Source organism: Carassius gibelio, chromosome A25, assembly GCF_023724105.1.
Source record: "Carassius gibelio isolate Cgi1373 ecotype wild population from Czech Republic chromosome A25, carGib1.2-hapl.c, whole genome shotgun sequence".
Lineage (NCBI taxonomy): Eukaryota > Metazoa > Chordata > Actinopteri > Cypriniformes > Cyprinidae > Carassius > Carassius gibelio.
The window spans coordinates 4,974,079-4,993,103 of NC_068395.1; the positions used below are offsets into that span (position 1 = coordinate 4,974,079).

The 19,025-nt window shown below is 34.8% G+C and overlaps 1 protein-coding gene across 2 annotated transcripts; it reads left to right on the top strand.

Annotated features, from left to right (window-relative positions):
- Positions 1–4,528: 4,528 nt before the first annotated feature.
- On the top strand, positions 4,529–11,975 carry LOC127947264 (ETS homologous factor-like). Of its 2 annotated transcripts, none has more exons than XM_052544268.1 (9): positions 4,529–4,698; positions 7,032–7,140; positions 8,106–8,354; positions 9,420–9,476; positions 9,668–9,724; positions 9,860–9,928; positions 10,631–10,660; positions 10,848–11,043; positions 11,121–11,975. In XM_052544268.1, the coding sequence occupies exons 2-9, from the start codon at positions 7,041–7,043 to the stop codon at positions 11,218–11,220; spliced, it is 858 nt and encodes a 285-aa protein (XP_052400228.1). In that variant the 5' UTR covers positions 4,529–4,698; positions 7,032–7,040; the 3' UTR covers positions 11,221–11,975. The 2 variants fall into 2 exon arrangements, with proteins under 2 accessions (XP_052400228.1, XP_052400226.1); XM_052544266.1 differs by having other exon boundaries at positions 9,671–9,724.
- The last annotated feature ends 7,050 nt before the right edge of the window (positions 11,976–19,025 follow it).

The window sequence follows — 19,025 nt, forward strand, 5'->3', positions numbered from 1 at the left end:
TATAACATTTGTATTTGTTTAATTTTTTTTTTAATAATATAATAATTATTTCACTAATATTAAATTTTTTAATAATTTAATTAGGGATGCACCGAAATTTCGGCCACCGAAAATTTTCGGCCGAAAATGGCCTTTTCGGTTTTCGGCCGATAGACTTTTATCACCGAAACAACACGGCCGAAATGTTGTGATGACGCAAACAGAAACCGCGACCTGCACGTGCACCTGCATAGCTTAGACCACGAGCTCCACGCGACATTCATTTAACACCAGTGAGAACATTGTCTCTCTTCGTATTCCTTTATTCGCAGCACTAAAGCGTCTCCTAACAAAGAGATTAAGACGGACCACGAAGTAAAAACAAAGAAAAGTACAGTCTTATAGAGTCTGTTAGCACACGTCTCACTGAGATCTTTTCGGATCCTCTGCACTTCATCGCGAATGTGCTTGATCCGCGTTATAAAGAACATTACTTGGATGCGGAAATAAGGCAGCGCGCACGAGAAATGATCCAGGCCGCGCTGGATGCGGAGAACCCGTGTGGAGACGGAGAAGCGCCAAGCGCAGGAGACAGATCAGAGCGCAGAAAAAAAAGACTCGTCTTTGCACCAGACGAGTGGCATGCACCATCGCTGTCTGATATGTTCAGTGGAATTCTGCAAGAAAGTGCCTCAAATAATAATAATACGTTGGTTATTTTGTTCTTATACACACACACAAACATATATACATACATAATATCAGATTGTAGCCATATTTATGCTAGATTTTCTGCTAGATTTCTGCTTTAATTTGATAAAAATGTTTATTTATGCCCTGGCCCTATTTAAATACACTCTCTCAAATATTTCTCAAATGTCAGGCATATGACAAGCTCAACTGCTCAACAGCTAGATGGTTATCTGTCTGAAGTCCCCATCCTCAGAAGTGATAACAGTCTTGCCAACTGGAGAAGTGATGCACTTTCTAGTCCTACATAGAAAAATTTCAAATGCACTTCACCTAAATGCACTTTGTTTTTATGAGAGAACAGTTCATTTTAAAACCTTTCTGCAGGCCAGTAGGCCTGTACATTATAAATATATATATTTAAATATAGCTACACATGAGTGGGATAAATTTTTAGTTTGAATTTTATTTTATACTGTGCATTGTTGCAATGTGCTTAATAAATATTTACATCATTTGTAATTATGTATTTTTATGGTTTTTTTTTAATAAGTTATGTAATTGTAATTATCTTTGAAACTTTAATATTAATTTATGCAATTGCAATGTCTTAATTTTAGTAAAGTTAGTACACGGTCATAGCAATAAATGCAATGGTACTAATAATTGGCATAATTTATTTCGGTGTTTCGGTTTCGGTTTTCGGCCTTGGTTTTCTCTTTTTCGGTTTTCGGTTTCGGCCAAGAATTTTCATTTCGGTGCATCCCTAAATTTAATACTATTTACAAATGTAATATGATTTAAAGCACTGTCAATTACTGAATTGAATAATTGCATAATGAGCGATATAGTATCAACATATCATGCATTTCTCAAAAAATCCCATAGATTTACAATTATATCTACCGAGCAGTTTGGTATAAAAACATTGGGCTCTTGTGATTTGGGCTATAGGTAACCATCCAAAAAGTCCTAGCAACCATATAGCAACCAAATGGCAGCCACCCATACCACTGATACATTATGAACTTTTTCAGCCTCTTTTTGGGTGTTTCTTTGTTCCTCTCTCTGGTTTGTTTCTCAGAATATATGCAATCGCACTGTCTCCAACATGAGAAAGTCCTTTCCTACCATTTCCCATTCTCACGGGTCAGTTCACACAATGTAAAGTCTTTGTACTTGTAAAACTTGCAAAGCAAAAACAAGTGAAATTAAAAATATATATCTCGAATGAAAAACGACATGCCAAGTAGTGGTTTATGTGACACTTTTCAAGCACTTGTGCTGTTGCAGCCTCGCGGTGTGATTTCACTGAGAGCACAGTGCCATCAAGTGGCCTGGAGATGAACTGCAGGTGTACTGACCCACTCCTCCCAGAATGCAGCTGTGCAGGAAGAAAAGGGAAGTCAGACACATACGGTCATGACACACCACAACATAAGACTCTCCAGTTCAACTAGTGTAATTAGACATTATGTGTAATTACTTGAACATCACATGCAATGTTCAACAAATAGCTAAGTGTGTATGTATCCACACACACACACACAAGAAACTCCTTATGCAGCACAAATCATTCAGCTGATGCGCTGCTCATTACTCTAATTACATAGTCATTGTTCTCTCACAAAAAGAATGTAAAATTGCAATTTAGCCTGAGAAATTGTCATTTGTAGCTGTAATTGACCCTAATAAAATCATCCACTCTCTTTCTTTTCTCTGTCTCTGTCTCTTTCTCCACCTCTTGTGAAATATTAAAGATGACAGCTTTGAACGTGCTGATGAGAGCCTAATGAAGGGATCGGGAAAATGAAGGGAAGGAAGGAAAGAAGGATTTCTCGTATGTAATGAGCGCGTGAGCTTTAAGCCCCTTGTCACAGACTGAGCGAACATTTCGCTTTTAGACTGAGTTTTCTGGCAGCGGTTCCTCATGACTCAAACTAAATACTGGTCTTAAATCTAAGCCTAGATTAGATCTTAATTTAATCTTGACAGTGTTTGAAAGGGTACAATGAAATAACTAAAACAATCCACTGCGCTCTGAAAGGGACTTTCAGCTAAAAGTAAGAGTCTTTCAAACGTACATGAGGTGTAATATAGACAAGCCAGTGAATCAAAATGGTCTTATTTGCAACAGTTAAAGCTAGTAAAATGATAACATATTTAAAGCATCAGATGGGGAATCATGCATATGAAAACTAATTATGAATTATGTTCTATTTTAGTTCTATATCTAAATATTGCCTACTTAAGTGACAATACTTTGTTTGCTTTTATTTATTTACTGTTTTGAGATTAATTTTCCTTTTAATTTGCTTTTACTTAACTTTATTCAGATTTTACGGAAATAAAATACAATACAATTTTAGATTTATATTTATTTACCATAAAATGCAGTCTTTTCTTTCATTAAAATTGAAATAAAATTAAATGTAAATATTAGATAAAAAAAACTTAAAAAAAAACTTGACTGAAATAAAATGTATTTAAATTGGGGGGGAAGGGGGAAAAATGAAAAAGCTAAATAAACAAAAATAAAAAAAGTCAAATGTATAAATTACTAAAACTAACCTAAAATATTAAAATAAAAGTTAATTCAAAATATGGATGACTATAAAGTATCTAAATAATGATTAAATAACACTGTTCATATCATATTCAATTCATATTTTAAATTCAAGATTCAACTTCTCATACTCCATACAATGCAAACTCTCTGTTGCTTATCAACTGCTGTCTCAAATTGTGACAGCAAATCTTTCAGTGCTTTTGCTTTGGCAGAGCTGCTGTGCAGATGTTGCTTTGGCCGAAGTGTGAGAGGCCACAGATGTACATAATCTCCAGCACATATGTTGAGTCAGAGTGAAGCACAGTTCCTCTGTGATTTACCAATTATGTCTTCGAGCTTCAGAGACTCTTTAATCAACAGTGTAAAGCTTCCCAATAACCTGAGCGCTCACGGCCTGCTGTTTCTGTGTATGTCAGTGAGCTTTCAGACCTCTGATCAAGGAAGCAGCACATTTTTCTAAGAACACAAGACACACGGCTTGGCTTATGTTCGACAATGTAGTTTGCAGAGTGAGGAGGAGGTTGTTTTGTCTTATGATAACAAGCTGTCTGGGTGCAAGCAATTAATAATGGGTCATATTGTAGAGGATTCTCAATGTTTGTTATGTTTTTATTTGTATTATTTTGTGAAACCCTGAAGATTGCAGTCCACAAACGGTCACCTACAAATTGAACTGAACTTCAGCAGTTCTGCAAAGAAGAGAGGGCAAATATTGTAAAGTCTAGATGTCCAAAGTTGGTAGAGACAGAGACATATCCCAACAGACTTAAGGCCGTAATTAAAGCAAAAGGTGGATCGACAAAATACTGACACAAGGGGGTTGTTTTTTTTGACATGCTGGTGTCATAAATTTCAATTGGATGTTATAATTTGCACTGAGTAAATACATCTGGATAAAACAAAAACCTGTCTTCATTTCAGACTGCAAAGCAAAAAAAAAAAAATATTATTTTAAAGGGGGTGATTCTTTCCTATACCCATTGTACATAGAATTTTAATCTAAATTAAAGCTGTATGGATCTCATAAAAAAATGGCAACTGGATAGTTGAGTTCTTGTTAAACATAAATATATTAATCACAGGCAGGATTGCTAAAGCATGTGGGTGAGTGTGTGGGCGAGCGAGCGAGAGACTGATAGTGTGCTCATAGTGAAAGTGACTTGCTACAACACTACCTTTTTTAACATATGCAAATTCTTAGTTACCCACCTGGCATGAAAATGAGCCAATCAAAGCAGCAGGAAGCAGGCGGAATAAAAATCCTCATTGGTGAACGCGGTCACACTCTGTCACAGAAGTTTGGCATGCCTGAGCAGTGCCACAGGTGTCACAACGCAAGCTCCCCATTAAAACTCAGATCCTCTCTTCCATACAGACGCTGACAGCTTTAGAAAGAGAAAGAAAGAAACATTTCACTTTGAACCAGTAGCAGTCCGCCTGGATCACATTCGACATCTCTGGTGAGCAATATGAGACTCTTTGATTCACTGCAGAAAAGGTTTGATTCAAGGATGCACTTCAGTGATGATCTCAGATGACGATGCAAAACTATTTTAATTTAGCAAGTGACATATAAAAGTAGCAATGTACGAGACTTTAAAAAGAATGTTTTTTTTTTCTTTTTTCTTTAAATAATTTTAACTCACATAAATGCATTATTCTTAAAGGTCAAACAGGTTGTTTATTTATTTATTTATTTTCCCTATAAATGCTACAAATGCACACTAAACCAGAATATTTGGATTAGAGCAAACTGATAATGTTCAACTCAAGAAATGATTTTAAAGCAAGCAACTTTTCGAATCAAACATTTCACAATAAGATGTTTTTTAGGTTTTAAAATATTATGTATACTGTTTAAAATAAATAAAATGTAATTTGTGGTCATCATACATTAGTGATTAGATGCCACTGGTTTGATTATTTTTAAGTAATGTTAACAGCCTGTAGCCCAGCTTGTTGGGTCAGTTACTGTAAGGAATTTCATTAACACCAAAATATGTTTATAGCTTTCTTTCCTCATACATTACAGTAGACATCACCATAGTAACACACTAGTCTGGGATGAAAACATCAGATGGGTTTCAAAATGGTGGAAAGAATCTGGCAACCTGCTTTTCCAGTTATAAAAACTACGAACAATTCATTGGTAATTCGATTATTGAAGGATCTTTCCATTAAAAATAAAGAAATAAATAGATTCATGTCACTATGCTAGACAAATGACGATTGCTATTATGCAAAATGTCCATTCATAATTGGAAATCTGTAAAAGTTATGTCACAAATTAATCAATACATTTTAGTAATTAAATGTACGTTTTAAGGTTATTAAAGCAACTTAAAGTTTTTATTATTAATATTCTTATTTATATATTCATAAATTATTTATATTCTATTTTGGTGGTTCTATGTTGGTTTATGTTGCATTGGATATTCTAATATTATTTGTGTGCTCAAAAGAAATGTATAGCCATTTAAAAAATAACATGTTATTTTCTTTTTAGTTTTCTATCTGCAAAAATTAACATTTTTAATGTAACCTTTAAATAAACATAATAAGGTACACTCAACTAAAGTATCTCACATGACATGGGTCACGTGACCTCCAATGTATTCCTATTGGCTGTCCCAATGATGCTCATTTCCATAAAGCTAGACCTTTCTCGACTTTGTTGCATTACTGGACATTCCCAAATCAACTTTCATTAAGGTTGTAGGTATGGTTGTTTTAACGCTTCAAGTTGCTGTTAGTTTGAACATCCTCTTAGAAGGCAGAAAGACCTCACTAGGTTTTGGAATAGATATATAAATCCAAATAACAATCATATTATACAAAGAAAACAAAAACAGAAAAACATCAGCATATGAACATATAAAAAAAACTTGCATGCTAAAAAATGTGATTCAGCAGTGATATAGAAAACATTTCATTATTTACAAGTTACTAAGATTACTGACATTCCTTGGAATGAGTGTAAACCTGTTTAGGTTGACGTCGTAGTCAACTGTGGAATATTCTCTTATGCATTAGTGTTTAAACTAGATTTTTAAATGATCATAAGAATATTATTTTATATAGGGTCAAAAGACATTCCAAGACACTTGATCGGGATTTGATCCTGCTCATATTTTTCATTGAGATCCTGTGTACAAAATGGTGCTTATGCAGTAGCTTTCAGCTAACTTTGTAACTCACAACACAGATGCATTCACAGCAGTTGATGATTTTAAACAGTGTTTTGTATAATGCTGACAGATCATATGATACAAGGTATGACTGCACCATTGATCTAACTGTTAATCTAAAGGACAGGTGGACCTTTTATGTATGCAAAGCAGTTAGACACATTCCTGTGCAAATGTGTCTGCATGTGTGGTTTAGCGTAGCACGAAGAACACCCACGCAAAATTCACCCCCTCCTTTTGAACATAAAAAACCCTTTGTTTTCCCTCACTGGTCATGACTGTAAACTGGTATAACGTCTACAATTTAATTATATGTCCACTTTTGGCACACTATATAAGTTTACTATTACAAGAAGTGTGCTGTTACTCTTCCGTTCAACAAGGTTTATAAACATTGTGATAGTAGAGGGAATTTGGCTAAGTCAGAGGGTTGTTGGGTCAAATCCCACAAAGAACAAGCTAGAAGGCATTAACTTTATTCCCCAAGACTAAGTTGGACTTTTCTAGTCCAAGTTGCTTTTCGAAGGTTACATTTTGTGAACGTTGCAGAACCATCTCTGGTTGTGTGGCAATAAATAAACTTTCCTTTCCACTTCTTTCCACAGCACTGGATCATGGTCCTTCAGGCCAGCGGTGTCATGAGTATCCCAGCTACTGTGAGTGTTAACAACCAGCCACCTGCTTCCTGGACAACCCACTACAACTGCTCTGATGGTAACGTTCTTTCTAACAGAGCCTAATATTCCAGCATCCAGTACAATTCCAGTACAGATTTTAGGTTTTTGGTTTCGTTTATCGCTAATCAGCTGAGACTTTTTGGCAGGCTAATCATTTTCTCTAGCAGTCACTTCTGGAGTTACCAGGTTATCAGTTGACTGCACTGGGGACTATGTACAGATAGTGAAAGTGATTCACGTTTATCTAGAAACCATGTGTAGTACTTTTATTTACACTTATTACATGCTCTTTTGTGAATTTAAGATTCACTGCTGCTAAAATTAATTATTCTACAGCATACAGTATATTTTATGTACATTATATATATAGTTTTGGATGTTGGTCCCTACATGTGATGCTAGAGTGTTGAAATCATCTTTATCAAAAGTCTACATCACTGCTACTGGAGACCCACTATCCAGCAGAGTTTAGCTATATTACTTTATAATCAAACAGACCTGAACAAGTCAATCAGGGTATTCAGAACTGCTTGAAAATCGTTGAATTTTGAAGCAGGCTGGAAATAAACTTTGCAGGATTATTGGTCACCAGGAGCAAGGTTGAAGACATTTGCTCTAGCTAAACAAGCAAATAAGACTTCCTTAGTAAACCTGCTTTAACAAAAGGACCATTTTAGTGAATCAACTTCAGCAAGCTTTGCTGGGAAAGAGATTGCAAAAGAGATTTTTAATCTCAATGGGCTTCTCCTGGTTAAATAAAGGGAACACTATGATTGTGCTGGTCCACCAGCTTGAACAGCTTCTAACCAGCTTGTAACAGTTGAACTTCATTCTTGTCAACTTAGTATTTTTATCTGGCGACCAGGAAGACTTTCTCTTGGTCCACCAACTTCACTAAAAAGACCAAATCTGACCAGCACCAAATCTGTACCTACACTAGGTTTCAGTAGGGACATTTACTAAACCCTTTTGATACCATTCTAACTCAACTTGCATCCGCAGTGACAACTGGTTACATGAGCCGGCTCTGGTCTCAAGATATTCACCCACAAAACTGGACCAAGTACCAGGTGTGGGAATGGCTCCAACAGACGCTGGACATGCACCAAATTGATGCCACCAGCATTCCCTTCCAGAACTTTGACCTTGACGGGAGGCAACTGTGCAACATGAGCTTCCAAGACTTCACCCGGGCAGCCGGATCCGTAGGTTCCATTCTTTTCCAAAGCCTGACTGACCTCAAGTGGAACGGTACGCATAACTCTGTTTACCCTTCCAACCCTGAACGACATGGTTAATGTGATTTTGCCATGTTCCTGGATCAACAACTTTGTTGGTCCTGCATCAACGTTGTTATCAACGAGATATATTGTTATGGTGGGGTTTGAAAGTTGACTTTAAATGAGCACTTCTTGTCAATCTATAGTTTTCTCTTTGATTGTCTATGATGGGGTATGTTATGGTAAGGTTATTTTTGAGAAATGATAGGTTTTGGCTTTCAATTGTTTACTAGGAATGTTATTTCATGATCAATAAAGGAGGATAATCAAGGTTGGAGCCAAAGATTTTGTTTGGGTGACCCAAGTTTGAGTCCCAGATTGTGGCCTATTTGCCATCCAATTCTCCTCTCTCCTATCCAATTACTTCCTGTCTATCTTCGACTGTACTATCAAACTAAGGGCATGAATGTCCAAAACATAAGATTTTTCTGCATGTTAATCCCAGATCATGTCCTAGTTAGTAAAACTGATTACCAAACTACTGATGCTTTGACCATCTTGCCGCTTCTACAGAAAATTCACAAAGCATGAGCTTGGAAAGCCCAGCCATTGAGCATGTGTTCCTCTTGTATTCATTATGGTATAGTACATGGGAATGGTGCAGTCCATTTCTTACACTTTTCTTTCTCAAAAGTAATTTTCATGAAAAGATCCCCCCTTGGATATTCCCATGAAAATGTTTTTAGAGAAACAAATTAAGAATGGATTGTTCATTTCCATGTAATATACTAATATACCATAATGAATCCAAGAGGGTGTTGCTTACAAGACCCAGAGTTTCATAAACAGTCAGTGGTGTAAGTTTAATACACTTTACGTTACAGTGTATTACTAAACCTAACAAAGACCAGTAAGACATATACAGGTGTCATGTGAGAACCATACCTACAAGTTAAACTGGTTTAAGACAACATGATGCGGAGTGACTTGGAAATTTGATTGTAGTCACTAATTCAACACTTGTTTAAGCACTGTTATGAAGACATATTAAGCACTCATTTTTCTTTTTTGTCTTTTCTTGTTTAATGTCTCACAGGTCAGTATGGTCAAACAGAAACGTTTACACCAGGGGACATTAAAACAGAAATAGAGAGTAAGTAACCACACACAAAGTAAAACTAAAAGCTTTTGGTTTCATTTCAATCCTCATGGCATAAAGTTTACATAATATCAGTGACTTAACATTGACCCACATCTGCTGCTGAAAACTGAAAGGTTTACAGATTCTCTTGAAATAGACTTTCCATATCACGATTTTGTAACCAAGGACTTAAATTTCCTCAGCAGATTTCCCTTGTTCAATCCTCCCCTTCAAGGAAGAATCCAACTTTTACACTTCAGGTACCTGTAAAATTGTGTTTTATTTTATTTTTTTATTCTTTGATTCTGTATTTCCTGTAAAAACAAGACAATGCGTGTCTATATTATTTAACCTGATAGTTTGACAATAATGTGTCATATGTTCTCTTTCCTCAGAACTGTTTGATTTCAAAACCTCATTCCAGCCCAACACCATATTATCTTCACCTGCTCCCTCAAGCCCAGGTAAAGGATCTTCATTTGAAGTGTCCTAAATCTTATACTAAAAGCAGCATTCTCCTTGCTTCCATATTAAAAAAAGTACTATCCCGATACCATGGTATGGTGATACCATGGTACTCCAGGGTACTACCATGGTAAATGTCCAAAAACTTGAGAATGTTCAAGGTTAAGTTATCCTGATGCATATAAAAATCTATGTATTGAATCGGATAAGGGTTCAGTTCCCAGGGAATGGATTAACTGATACAAATGTATTTCTTTAATGCAGTGGAAGTTGCTTTAAGTTTGCATCTTCCAAATGCATACATATGTATGTGAATATGTTTTTATAATACAATGCCACTTGCCCAGGTCTCTTTGCTGTGTTCTTCTTTATCGTCTGTGATACATAACTGAAATGATTTGCTCACAGCAGGCACAAAGGACTAAAGATATTACATACTGTATAACACATGCATTTCCCTAATTGGTTTTCGACCATTCCCATGGTTTTTTGACCATGTGCAATCTGATCTTTTCCATGCAATGATAATGAATACTGACTACAAGAAGGACAACAATGAACCCAAGAAGTAGTCATTTTCAAAAGACACAGATGTTTAAAAGCCAAAGTTGAAGTAACAATTCATACGTTTTCCATGATCCACATGAAACGTAAGCTGTCACTCTAACAAATGTGGTTTCCTTTTAATTTTCTCATTTCAGATCCCAAGCGTTCACAAGTCAAAAGACACAGTGAGTTGAACATTTTCACATCTTACTTCACCAAAGGTTTTGTTTTCTGTTAATATATCACCCGATGTTTGTCAAGAGAACCTGACAGCAGCACATACCAAAACCTCTGGCACGTGGATGTGCCTTTTCAAGTGTTTTTCTTGTGTTTCTCATCTAACTTCATTCACACAGTCTCATATTTTCACAGACCCTCGTGGGACACACCTATGGGAGTTCATCCGAGACATTCTCCTTAACCCCGAGCGTAACCCCGGCCTGATCAAATGGGAGGATCGGTCCGAGGGGGTTTTCCGCTTCCTTAAGTCAGAAGCCGTGGCTCAGCTTTGGGGCAAGAAGAAAAACAACAGCAGTATGACCTATGAGAAACTCAGTCGAGCGATGAGGTAGCATCTTCCCCAGAACTTTTTAAAGAAATCTGATTAGCATTCTGAGCTTCTTACATGTTTCTTTCTCTCCAAAGGTATTATTATAAACGAGAGATTCTGGAACGGGTGGATGGACGTAGACTTGTCTATAAGTTCGGCCGAAATGCTCGAGGATGGAGAGAGTCTGAGAAGTGAAGGACTTTGTCTTCACGTGTAGCTTCCAAGTGAAACCTACTGTATATTTATAACATTATTGAGTTTTTTTTTTTTTTGAAGAACTTGAACTTATCATTTGATTATATTTTTAAACGTTCTTTAAATAGTTTACATTACAAATGTACCACTAATTTTGTATGCATTTGACTCTAAAAGTGTAAATGTTTTGTATCTACTGTGAAAAGTCATTTGTCCTGAATGCAAGGTCCTGTTCATCAAGTAGAATGAGCTCAGTTTAGAGTAGACTTAAGGCCTTTTTACACTGAACGTGAGAATTCGGATTGAAAAAATAGATCCCTTTGGGGCTATTCACACCAAGCGCGATCATTATCGGCGCAAGAAAGTGAGGATAATTTTTGTTGCTTAGGTGTTGATTTTTTCGCTGCTCGATGAAACAGTGGTGGTGCTGTTTCAAAAACCAGTCTAAACAAACACAGAGTGGATGCCGAGTTCTTGTTATCATTCATATCTGAGAATTCACACATGTTCATTATAAAGAATATAATTTATTTTAATTCTCCACTGAATTATGTGATATGAAGAGCACAGGTCGTTTTCTTCCACTTGCGCAAATGTGATCATATCTCCTGTCCTTCCGTGTGAAAAACATAAGAGAATCATTTTTCTGAGCATGAAATATGAAAGCAAATAGACATATGATTGTGTTGATATATATTTTCTGTTTGTGTTTTTGTGCAGCTCATGATATGTTCATAACAATAAAGGATGTTTGTGACAAATGATAAGCAGGTGTAGCATTCAGTCCTTTATAAAACATACAAAGAGTGCATATTTGCCTATTATAGAACTTTAGATCACAATCAGAAGTTATTTCAAAGCACTCCTCGATGATGGTTTAAAGTGGGTTTTAAGCAATATATAATAATCACATAAATTGTGATTCAGATAAAAAGTGTAGCTTGATGCTAATTGTACCTCTAATTATATTTTAAGATCTATTATTGATTAGATTATAAATATTTTGGGTTTCAAGCTTTATTTATCTTGATTTAAAGCTGTATATTGAGCAGCGGATGACGTTAAATCCATATACGAGATTGGTGATCAGTCGTAAAGCACCATTCATCTGTGATCCGCCTCGCTTTTTCATATCGCACTAGATGTGAAATGCCATTTACCCTGGTAAAGCAGCAAAGAAGTTGAAATGAAGGACTAAGGTTGTGGTTTTTATTGATGTGACTGTCAATGTTATGACCCACAAAAGGCCGCAATGTAAAGTTTTATTAATGCTTGTTTATAGTTTGTGCATTTTATAATATTAAAAATAACTAATAAGAGTTGTTAAGCACTCTATTATTATTATTATTATTATTATTATTTTGTTTTGTTTTGTGGCAAACCTTTAATTTGGTAATAATTTAGTTTATTTGCAGTTAATTGAATAGAAATTGTGCCGAATTTAGACAAGATGGCAACTAAAAAAATAGCCCGCATGTGCAGTTTTATGATTTTCTATGAATCTGTTGATTATATGAATTATATGAATCTTAAACAAGAAAAAAAAGAATAAAAAAATATTTACTTTATATATATATAAAAAAAAAAAAAAAATATATATATATATATATATATATATATATATATATATATATATATATATATATATATTTTTTTTTTTTTTTTAGATAGATAGATAGAGAGATAGATAGATAGTTTATATAGATATATAAAAATAATTTTAAGTTTATTTATTTTGCAAATTCACTTCCTTGAAATTTGCTGTGAACATTTCTTAAATTTAATTTCAATATTTGAGCGGTAGATTTCATGTCATGAATGTTCAAGTTGGGAAATTTCGTAAGACACCAGGAAATCCAGGGAAGAATGACTTTCAAAAATTATATTCACTTCATTGTAAGAGAGATTTGTAAGCCCTAATGAAGTAAAGGACACAAAAAAATATATCTTCTTTCTAAAAAGACTCGACTTTGACTTAGAGAAAAGATGAATTTGAACCTGATTGAAGCAGAGGACAATAATGTGCCGGAGTGTCCAGGACCGCCTCACCCCTTCACACACAGGGACAGTGCTGGAGGTCAAGCTAGTCTTTTATTTTCCTTTTTGTTGCTCGGATAGCAATGATAGCTAATGATTTGCAGCAGCTGTGGCCAAAGATGTTGTCAGTGCTGAGTTATGTCAGATAAGACGAAATGCCAGTGAGTTAATTGTTCCATCGTGTGTGTGTGTCATAGCCACAGTGCTGCCACCTCCGGACAACAGATAAACGGCTCCCTGCTGCTCCATGAGATAAGAGCCACTGACACTCTCTGGCCTCTCTCTTTGTTTTCCTGTCGGATTTTTCATAGTCAAATCCCTCTCTCACCTTCCAACTCTTTGCCATCACATTCTGGAGTATTATGGTTCTGTTCATAAACGTGATTTCACAGGGATTTATTTCGATTTTTTTCAATCCTTATCTTTATCCGCAGCCACAAAATTTGCCACTGCTTGGTTGTTTTATCTCTCCACTTCTATCTGTGACTAAAGAAAACGGGCTCCTATCACGGAAGGGAACCTGTAAAACAAAGCACAGCGACTGCAAATATGGGAATAAATGCTGAAGTGAGCAGTGCTTGTCAACAAGCAGGGGTGGTAAAAGTACTCAAAAGTTATACTCAAGTAAAAGTAGATGTATCTAAATAAAAAATTACTCCAGTAAAAGTAGAAAGTCCTCCATTCAAACATCACTTGAGTAAAAGTACAAATCAAACAATTTACAATCAAAAGAGACAATGAAGAACCTTATCGCAGTATAGGGATTGAACTTTCAATAGACATGTTCCATCCGTGGTTGTTTTTCATGTCCGCCGGACGAAGAAACCCCAATCCCAAAATTTGATATTTAGCGCCTAAAATGTGACTTTTACCAAGGCAACCCTTCCAATAAACGTATATTTTAACCCTGGGAAGCAATGTTTATCAGGGAACCTCCTGGAAACGCGTTTTTGGCTAGTTTTGGACTAGTTTTGAGAAGCAACTGGTCAGGATTTGTTGTGAAAACCTGGCAACCCTGATCTGAACGCATGTGCTGGAAATATATACTAGGCTACTAATTACAGGAGCATTACTGATGAGATGAGCATGAAAATCGCATTCGACACAGCCCTACTGAAATTTCATTCACCCGTGGTAGGCAAAGAAGACATCTCAGCCAATAAGAATCTCCCTCGACTTCAGTGAATTCAAACATATCCTTGAGATATGGCCATGGGTGATCCCTGTCGGGAATCTTGGGATCATCACTATCACCTATTTTACCGGTCATCTTCAACCTCGAACTAACTGCTGCGTGAGCGTATGTTGGCAAAGAACTCGTGAAGTCGCGCATTCTTTTTTTCAAAAGAAACCACATTTTTCATTGGTTTGTAAAATCAGTGTAATTAAAACTTGAAGCGGGCATGGGGAAATGTATCGGAGTAAAAAGTAAACTTTGTCTTTAATAAAGTAGTGGAGTAAAAGTGAAAGTAGATGCAAATAAAACATACTCAAGTAAAGTACAGATCCCCGAAAAAATACTTAAGTAATGTAGCAAAGTATTTTTACTTCGTTACTTACCACCAAGGTCAACAAGTTTATTATGTGTGGATAATTCACTTAAGACAATATAGTTCCTGTAACTGTGAATCCCAAACCTTCACTGGGGCATTTTGTGTCTAATGCTAGTTTATAGTACCAATGTTTTCAATCCAGAGACCCCGGGGTCTGAGAAGGAAGAGCAGGGTCTCAGTGGAAAGGAAATTTTATTTTAAAGCTGTGTTATTTTAGTATCATTGAGATCCTATTATAATTTTATTAATAAGTTTTCATTTTAATTTTTGTTAAAGGTTTAGTCATTTTTATTTGTTTATTTTACATGTCTATTAAGTACATCAAGTACATCATGTACATTCAATTTTTTTGAAAGAATTAAGCTGAAATACATTTTTATTTGGTCATTTTTGAGTTGACGTTTATTTTTTTTCAAGAATTAAAAAAAAAGTTTTAGTTTTAAAACTGTTTTCAAATAATAATTCTGATTTGAAAAAATTATGTCATAATGTTTTAATTAAATTTAGGAAACACTTTTGTTAACATTGGTTAATGCATTAGGCACCATGAATTAGCAATAAACTATTTTTAGAGCATGTATTTATCTAGGATCATGTTTGTTTTTTGTTGTTTGTTTTAGCAATTACTTAATCATTATAGTAATAGTTTAGTTTAAAAATATACAATTGCTTATTACAAATTTTAAAAAGTCCATTCGTAATGCATTTTCATAAAAAATATTTTTTTGTAATATTTATCTATTTTAATAAATTATTTATTCAATTTATCAAATAATAATAATAATTAAGTAATATGCAGCAATTAAAGTCAAGTTAAAGTAATTTTCATAAATATTCATAACCTTATGAGAAGATTCTACTTTTTTATACATATTAGTCATTAATATTCATAACCTTATAAGAAGAATTTGCTTTTTTATACATGTTAGTCAATGTGAGTGAGTCTGTAAAGGTTGAAATAATAAATGAGAAACAAAAACTGAATTATTTTAAGCTGTAATTGAGTCCATGATGCATTTCTTATTTTAATTTTTTTTGGTCTGTTGTTGTATTGTCATTTCCCCTGTAATATTTTTTTCTCATAGTGATGTAATTAAACAGTTTGGGATTATGAAAGAGGCCTTTGGTTCAAAAAACATTTGAGAACCCCTGATCTAATGCAAGTACTGCACAAAAATGTAATTTTTCTGCATGAAATCCACGGATAGTGCATTCAATGGCTGTGGCAGGAAGAGAAGAAAGGCTGAGGTATAGAGAAAATGAGTTTGTCTGACAGTGTCTCATCTTTCACACTGTCTGCTGTTGGAATGAGCAGGAAAAAATGTAAAACATTACAAACAGCCAGCAGTTCAGTGCATGTTGCAACATGCCACTCGCCAAATCACAGGAACAATGTGCTAATAAATTCAGAGCTGGGCCAAGGGTTGACCACGTGCCTAACAGATTCATATTTTTGGACCAAAGGAAAGTTGCATAAATAACAACATACCAATAATGTGTGATTTAAACACAAATGAACACTTACTTTCAATCTAATTTAATGTATTACAGTGCATTACCACCCCTACTTATCAATACTTGAAAACTTTACTTACTTCAAAAATGCTTTGTACTGTATTTTTAAAAGAAAAGCAAGGCAAATTTCTGATTTAAAAGGAATGTGCAACTCATGCACTTACACTTCTCATCAAATTTCACCCTAAACAAGGCCTTTATCCTTAGCATGCGATAACATTAGCATTCTGTTTTACATGCTTAAAGGACGCAGTATCTCAAAACACTACACTGATTATGAACCAATTTGAATGTGCCATGTGGGTTGTACTCAGACATTTCATTATTTAAAGCACCTCGATCATCGGATGCAGCATTCAGAACAGGGAAGCGATGGCAGATAAGCACAGGTATAAAGACAGCGACAACACAGTCTATCAGCTGATCTCGGATCAGACGAGGCTTTGTGCTTGTTCTGTGTAGTCCGGATCCATCTTATCTTTTTGCTTCGCATTCAAAAACTCCTTTGAGGTTTCAAATGAGATGCATTAGTTCGGCTGATACCAGGGCCCAATCGCTGAGAGAGATATTTTGTGTGTCAGCCATGATGTAGCCTACTATCTATGTAAAGATGTTTGTGAACCAGGTCACCTCCCTTTTCTTTAAGTTTTGACTGTTTAGTTTACTATATCAACGGTCTTCCGCATTCACATATAATTACAACGATTATTAAAATGTTATAGTTTTAGTTCATTCTTGATGTGAACAGCCATTAATTCTAGTCAAAATAGGCTACAGTATTCGCTAGGACTGAATCAAACCCAAATGAGCATAGTTCATAAAAATAAAATGTCTGATTCTATTTACTCACCCTTATGTCCATGAAATGTAAAAGGGGATTTATTGAAAGAAAAATCAGTGAATATGGATTGAAAATGTTGTCATTCATCCTAACTTTGCGCGCGATGATAATAGCCTACGTAAGACGGAATCACGATCGAATCATTATTTTGAGTCGGATCTTTTCAGTGATTCAGTTGATCCGGTTCGCAAAACTGCTCTGATTCATTGATGTTTTGGACAGATTGAAATCTAGAGTTTTTTTTTTTTTTTTTTTTTTTTTTTTTTTTGTTGTTGTTGTTGTTTTTGGGGGGGGAGGTTGAACGAAAGAAAGAAAGACATACTGTTTATAATACACGCACATAAATGACTAAATAATTTACATTACATAATTTACATTTTTAGTGTCTCTATTTTTTTTTTTAAATGACAACTACATGTTTTAAATGTTTACCAATTCATGTCTTTCGGTTTCTCACTCTTGAAAGACAGAAAAACAGAAAATACCACAAAAACAGACCTGGATAGCCTACGCAGCCCTAGCATCATAGGTATTTGTTAAGTGAAGAATGTTGTGTTTACTTAATATGTCAAATATGCTTTGCTCCTACAGTACCTAACGTACAGTGAAACTATAAAGATATACTTCCTGCTCTGCAGCTATCACACCTGTTTAACTAATCTAAAGTGATTTTGTTAAAACTTTTTTCATATATATATATATATAAATTATCAAACAATAAAAAGCACCATAGTTTATTCACATATGCAACATTTGAACTTGACTTTGTATTTAGGCTGACAACACCATACACGTACAGTATAGAATGTATCTATATTTTTTTTTAATTCCTCATGACAAATGATTTGAGCACTAAACAGGTGAAACCTGTGCAGAGAAATGTAAGTTTCCTGTAAATGTCTCAAACCACTGAGAGGGGTTTTCCCTGCACGTTAGACTCAATGGCATTAACCCACTATGCAAATATTAACAGCAGCAGCACCAGGCCGACTTATTTCCTGGTCCAGAAACTTTGGAAAAGTGAAAAAGTGTTTATTATTCGTAAGCAAAACAAAAAATGATAGAACTAAATTTATCAAGTTATTTCTTCTAAAGGCTATAAAAGTGTAATGTGAATGTTAAACAGACAATAATGTTAATGAAAATGTTTGCCTTTTGTATTGTTATTCTTTTGCTAGACACCCAAACAGTGTATGAAAGTAACCATAATACACTTTAAAAACCTTTATTAAGTGTGAGTCACAAATGTTTGAGACAGTCACAAAGGTTGTAGTTCACACAGACAAACTCAGTCCAGTAAGTAAATGGTGTGAATTCGCACCCAATTGGAGATTTTATGGTACTACTGTTTAAACGAAATAAAGAAAATAAAGTAATCAGATTGACATTGGCAGTGAAGAGAGAAAAACTGAGTGTGAATCAGTTTCTGTCCTCGAAAACAACAGATTTGAGAGGACAAGGGGTGTTATTTCATTTATTTATATAACTATTAAAGCATCATTTATTCAAGATGACTCAAATATGTTCGCAGAAACGTACCAACAAATGTAAAACACTGCAGTCCCATGGTGTCTGGCTCTTCTGAGATATTTTATTTTATAAAATGTTATATTTCTTCTGTTCATTATGTAAAATATCCTAATCTGTTTCACAACTTTATTATTTTATAAAGGCAAGTGAAAGTATTTTGCTCTTCTATAAAATAAAGTTGGTTAATGTTGCAATTTTTTTTTTTTCTTTTTTTTTTTTTCTTTTTTTTTTTTGCACCACTTTTGCTGAAAGTACATTTACATAGAAACCTTTCCCCATAATGTGGTGCTAAAGAAAAACAAATCAAATTCATCAATTACAAGGTTTCC

What these genes read in the sequence shown, in the direction of transcription:
- LOC127947264 (XM_052544268.1), top strand. Translation starts at nt 7,041, where the DNA reads ATGGTCCTTCAGGCCAGCGGTGTCATGAGTATCCCAGCTACTGTGAGT. An exon ending in CCACTACAACTGCTCTGATG is followed by an intron (nt 7,141 to 8,105) that starts GTAACGTTCTTT and finishes TTGCATCCGCAG; the next exon opens with TGACAACTGGTTACATGAGC. An exon ending in AAACTCAGTCGAGCGATGAG is followed by an intron (nt 11,044 to 11,120) that starts GTAGCATCTTCC and finishes TTCTCTCCAAAG; the next exon opens with GTATTATTATAAACGAGAGA.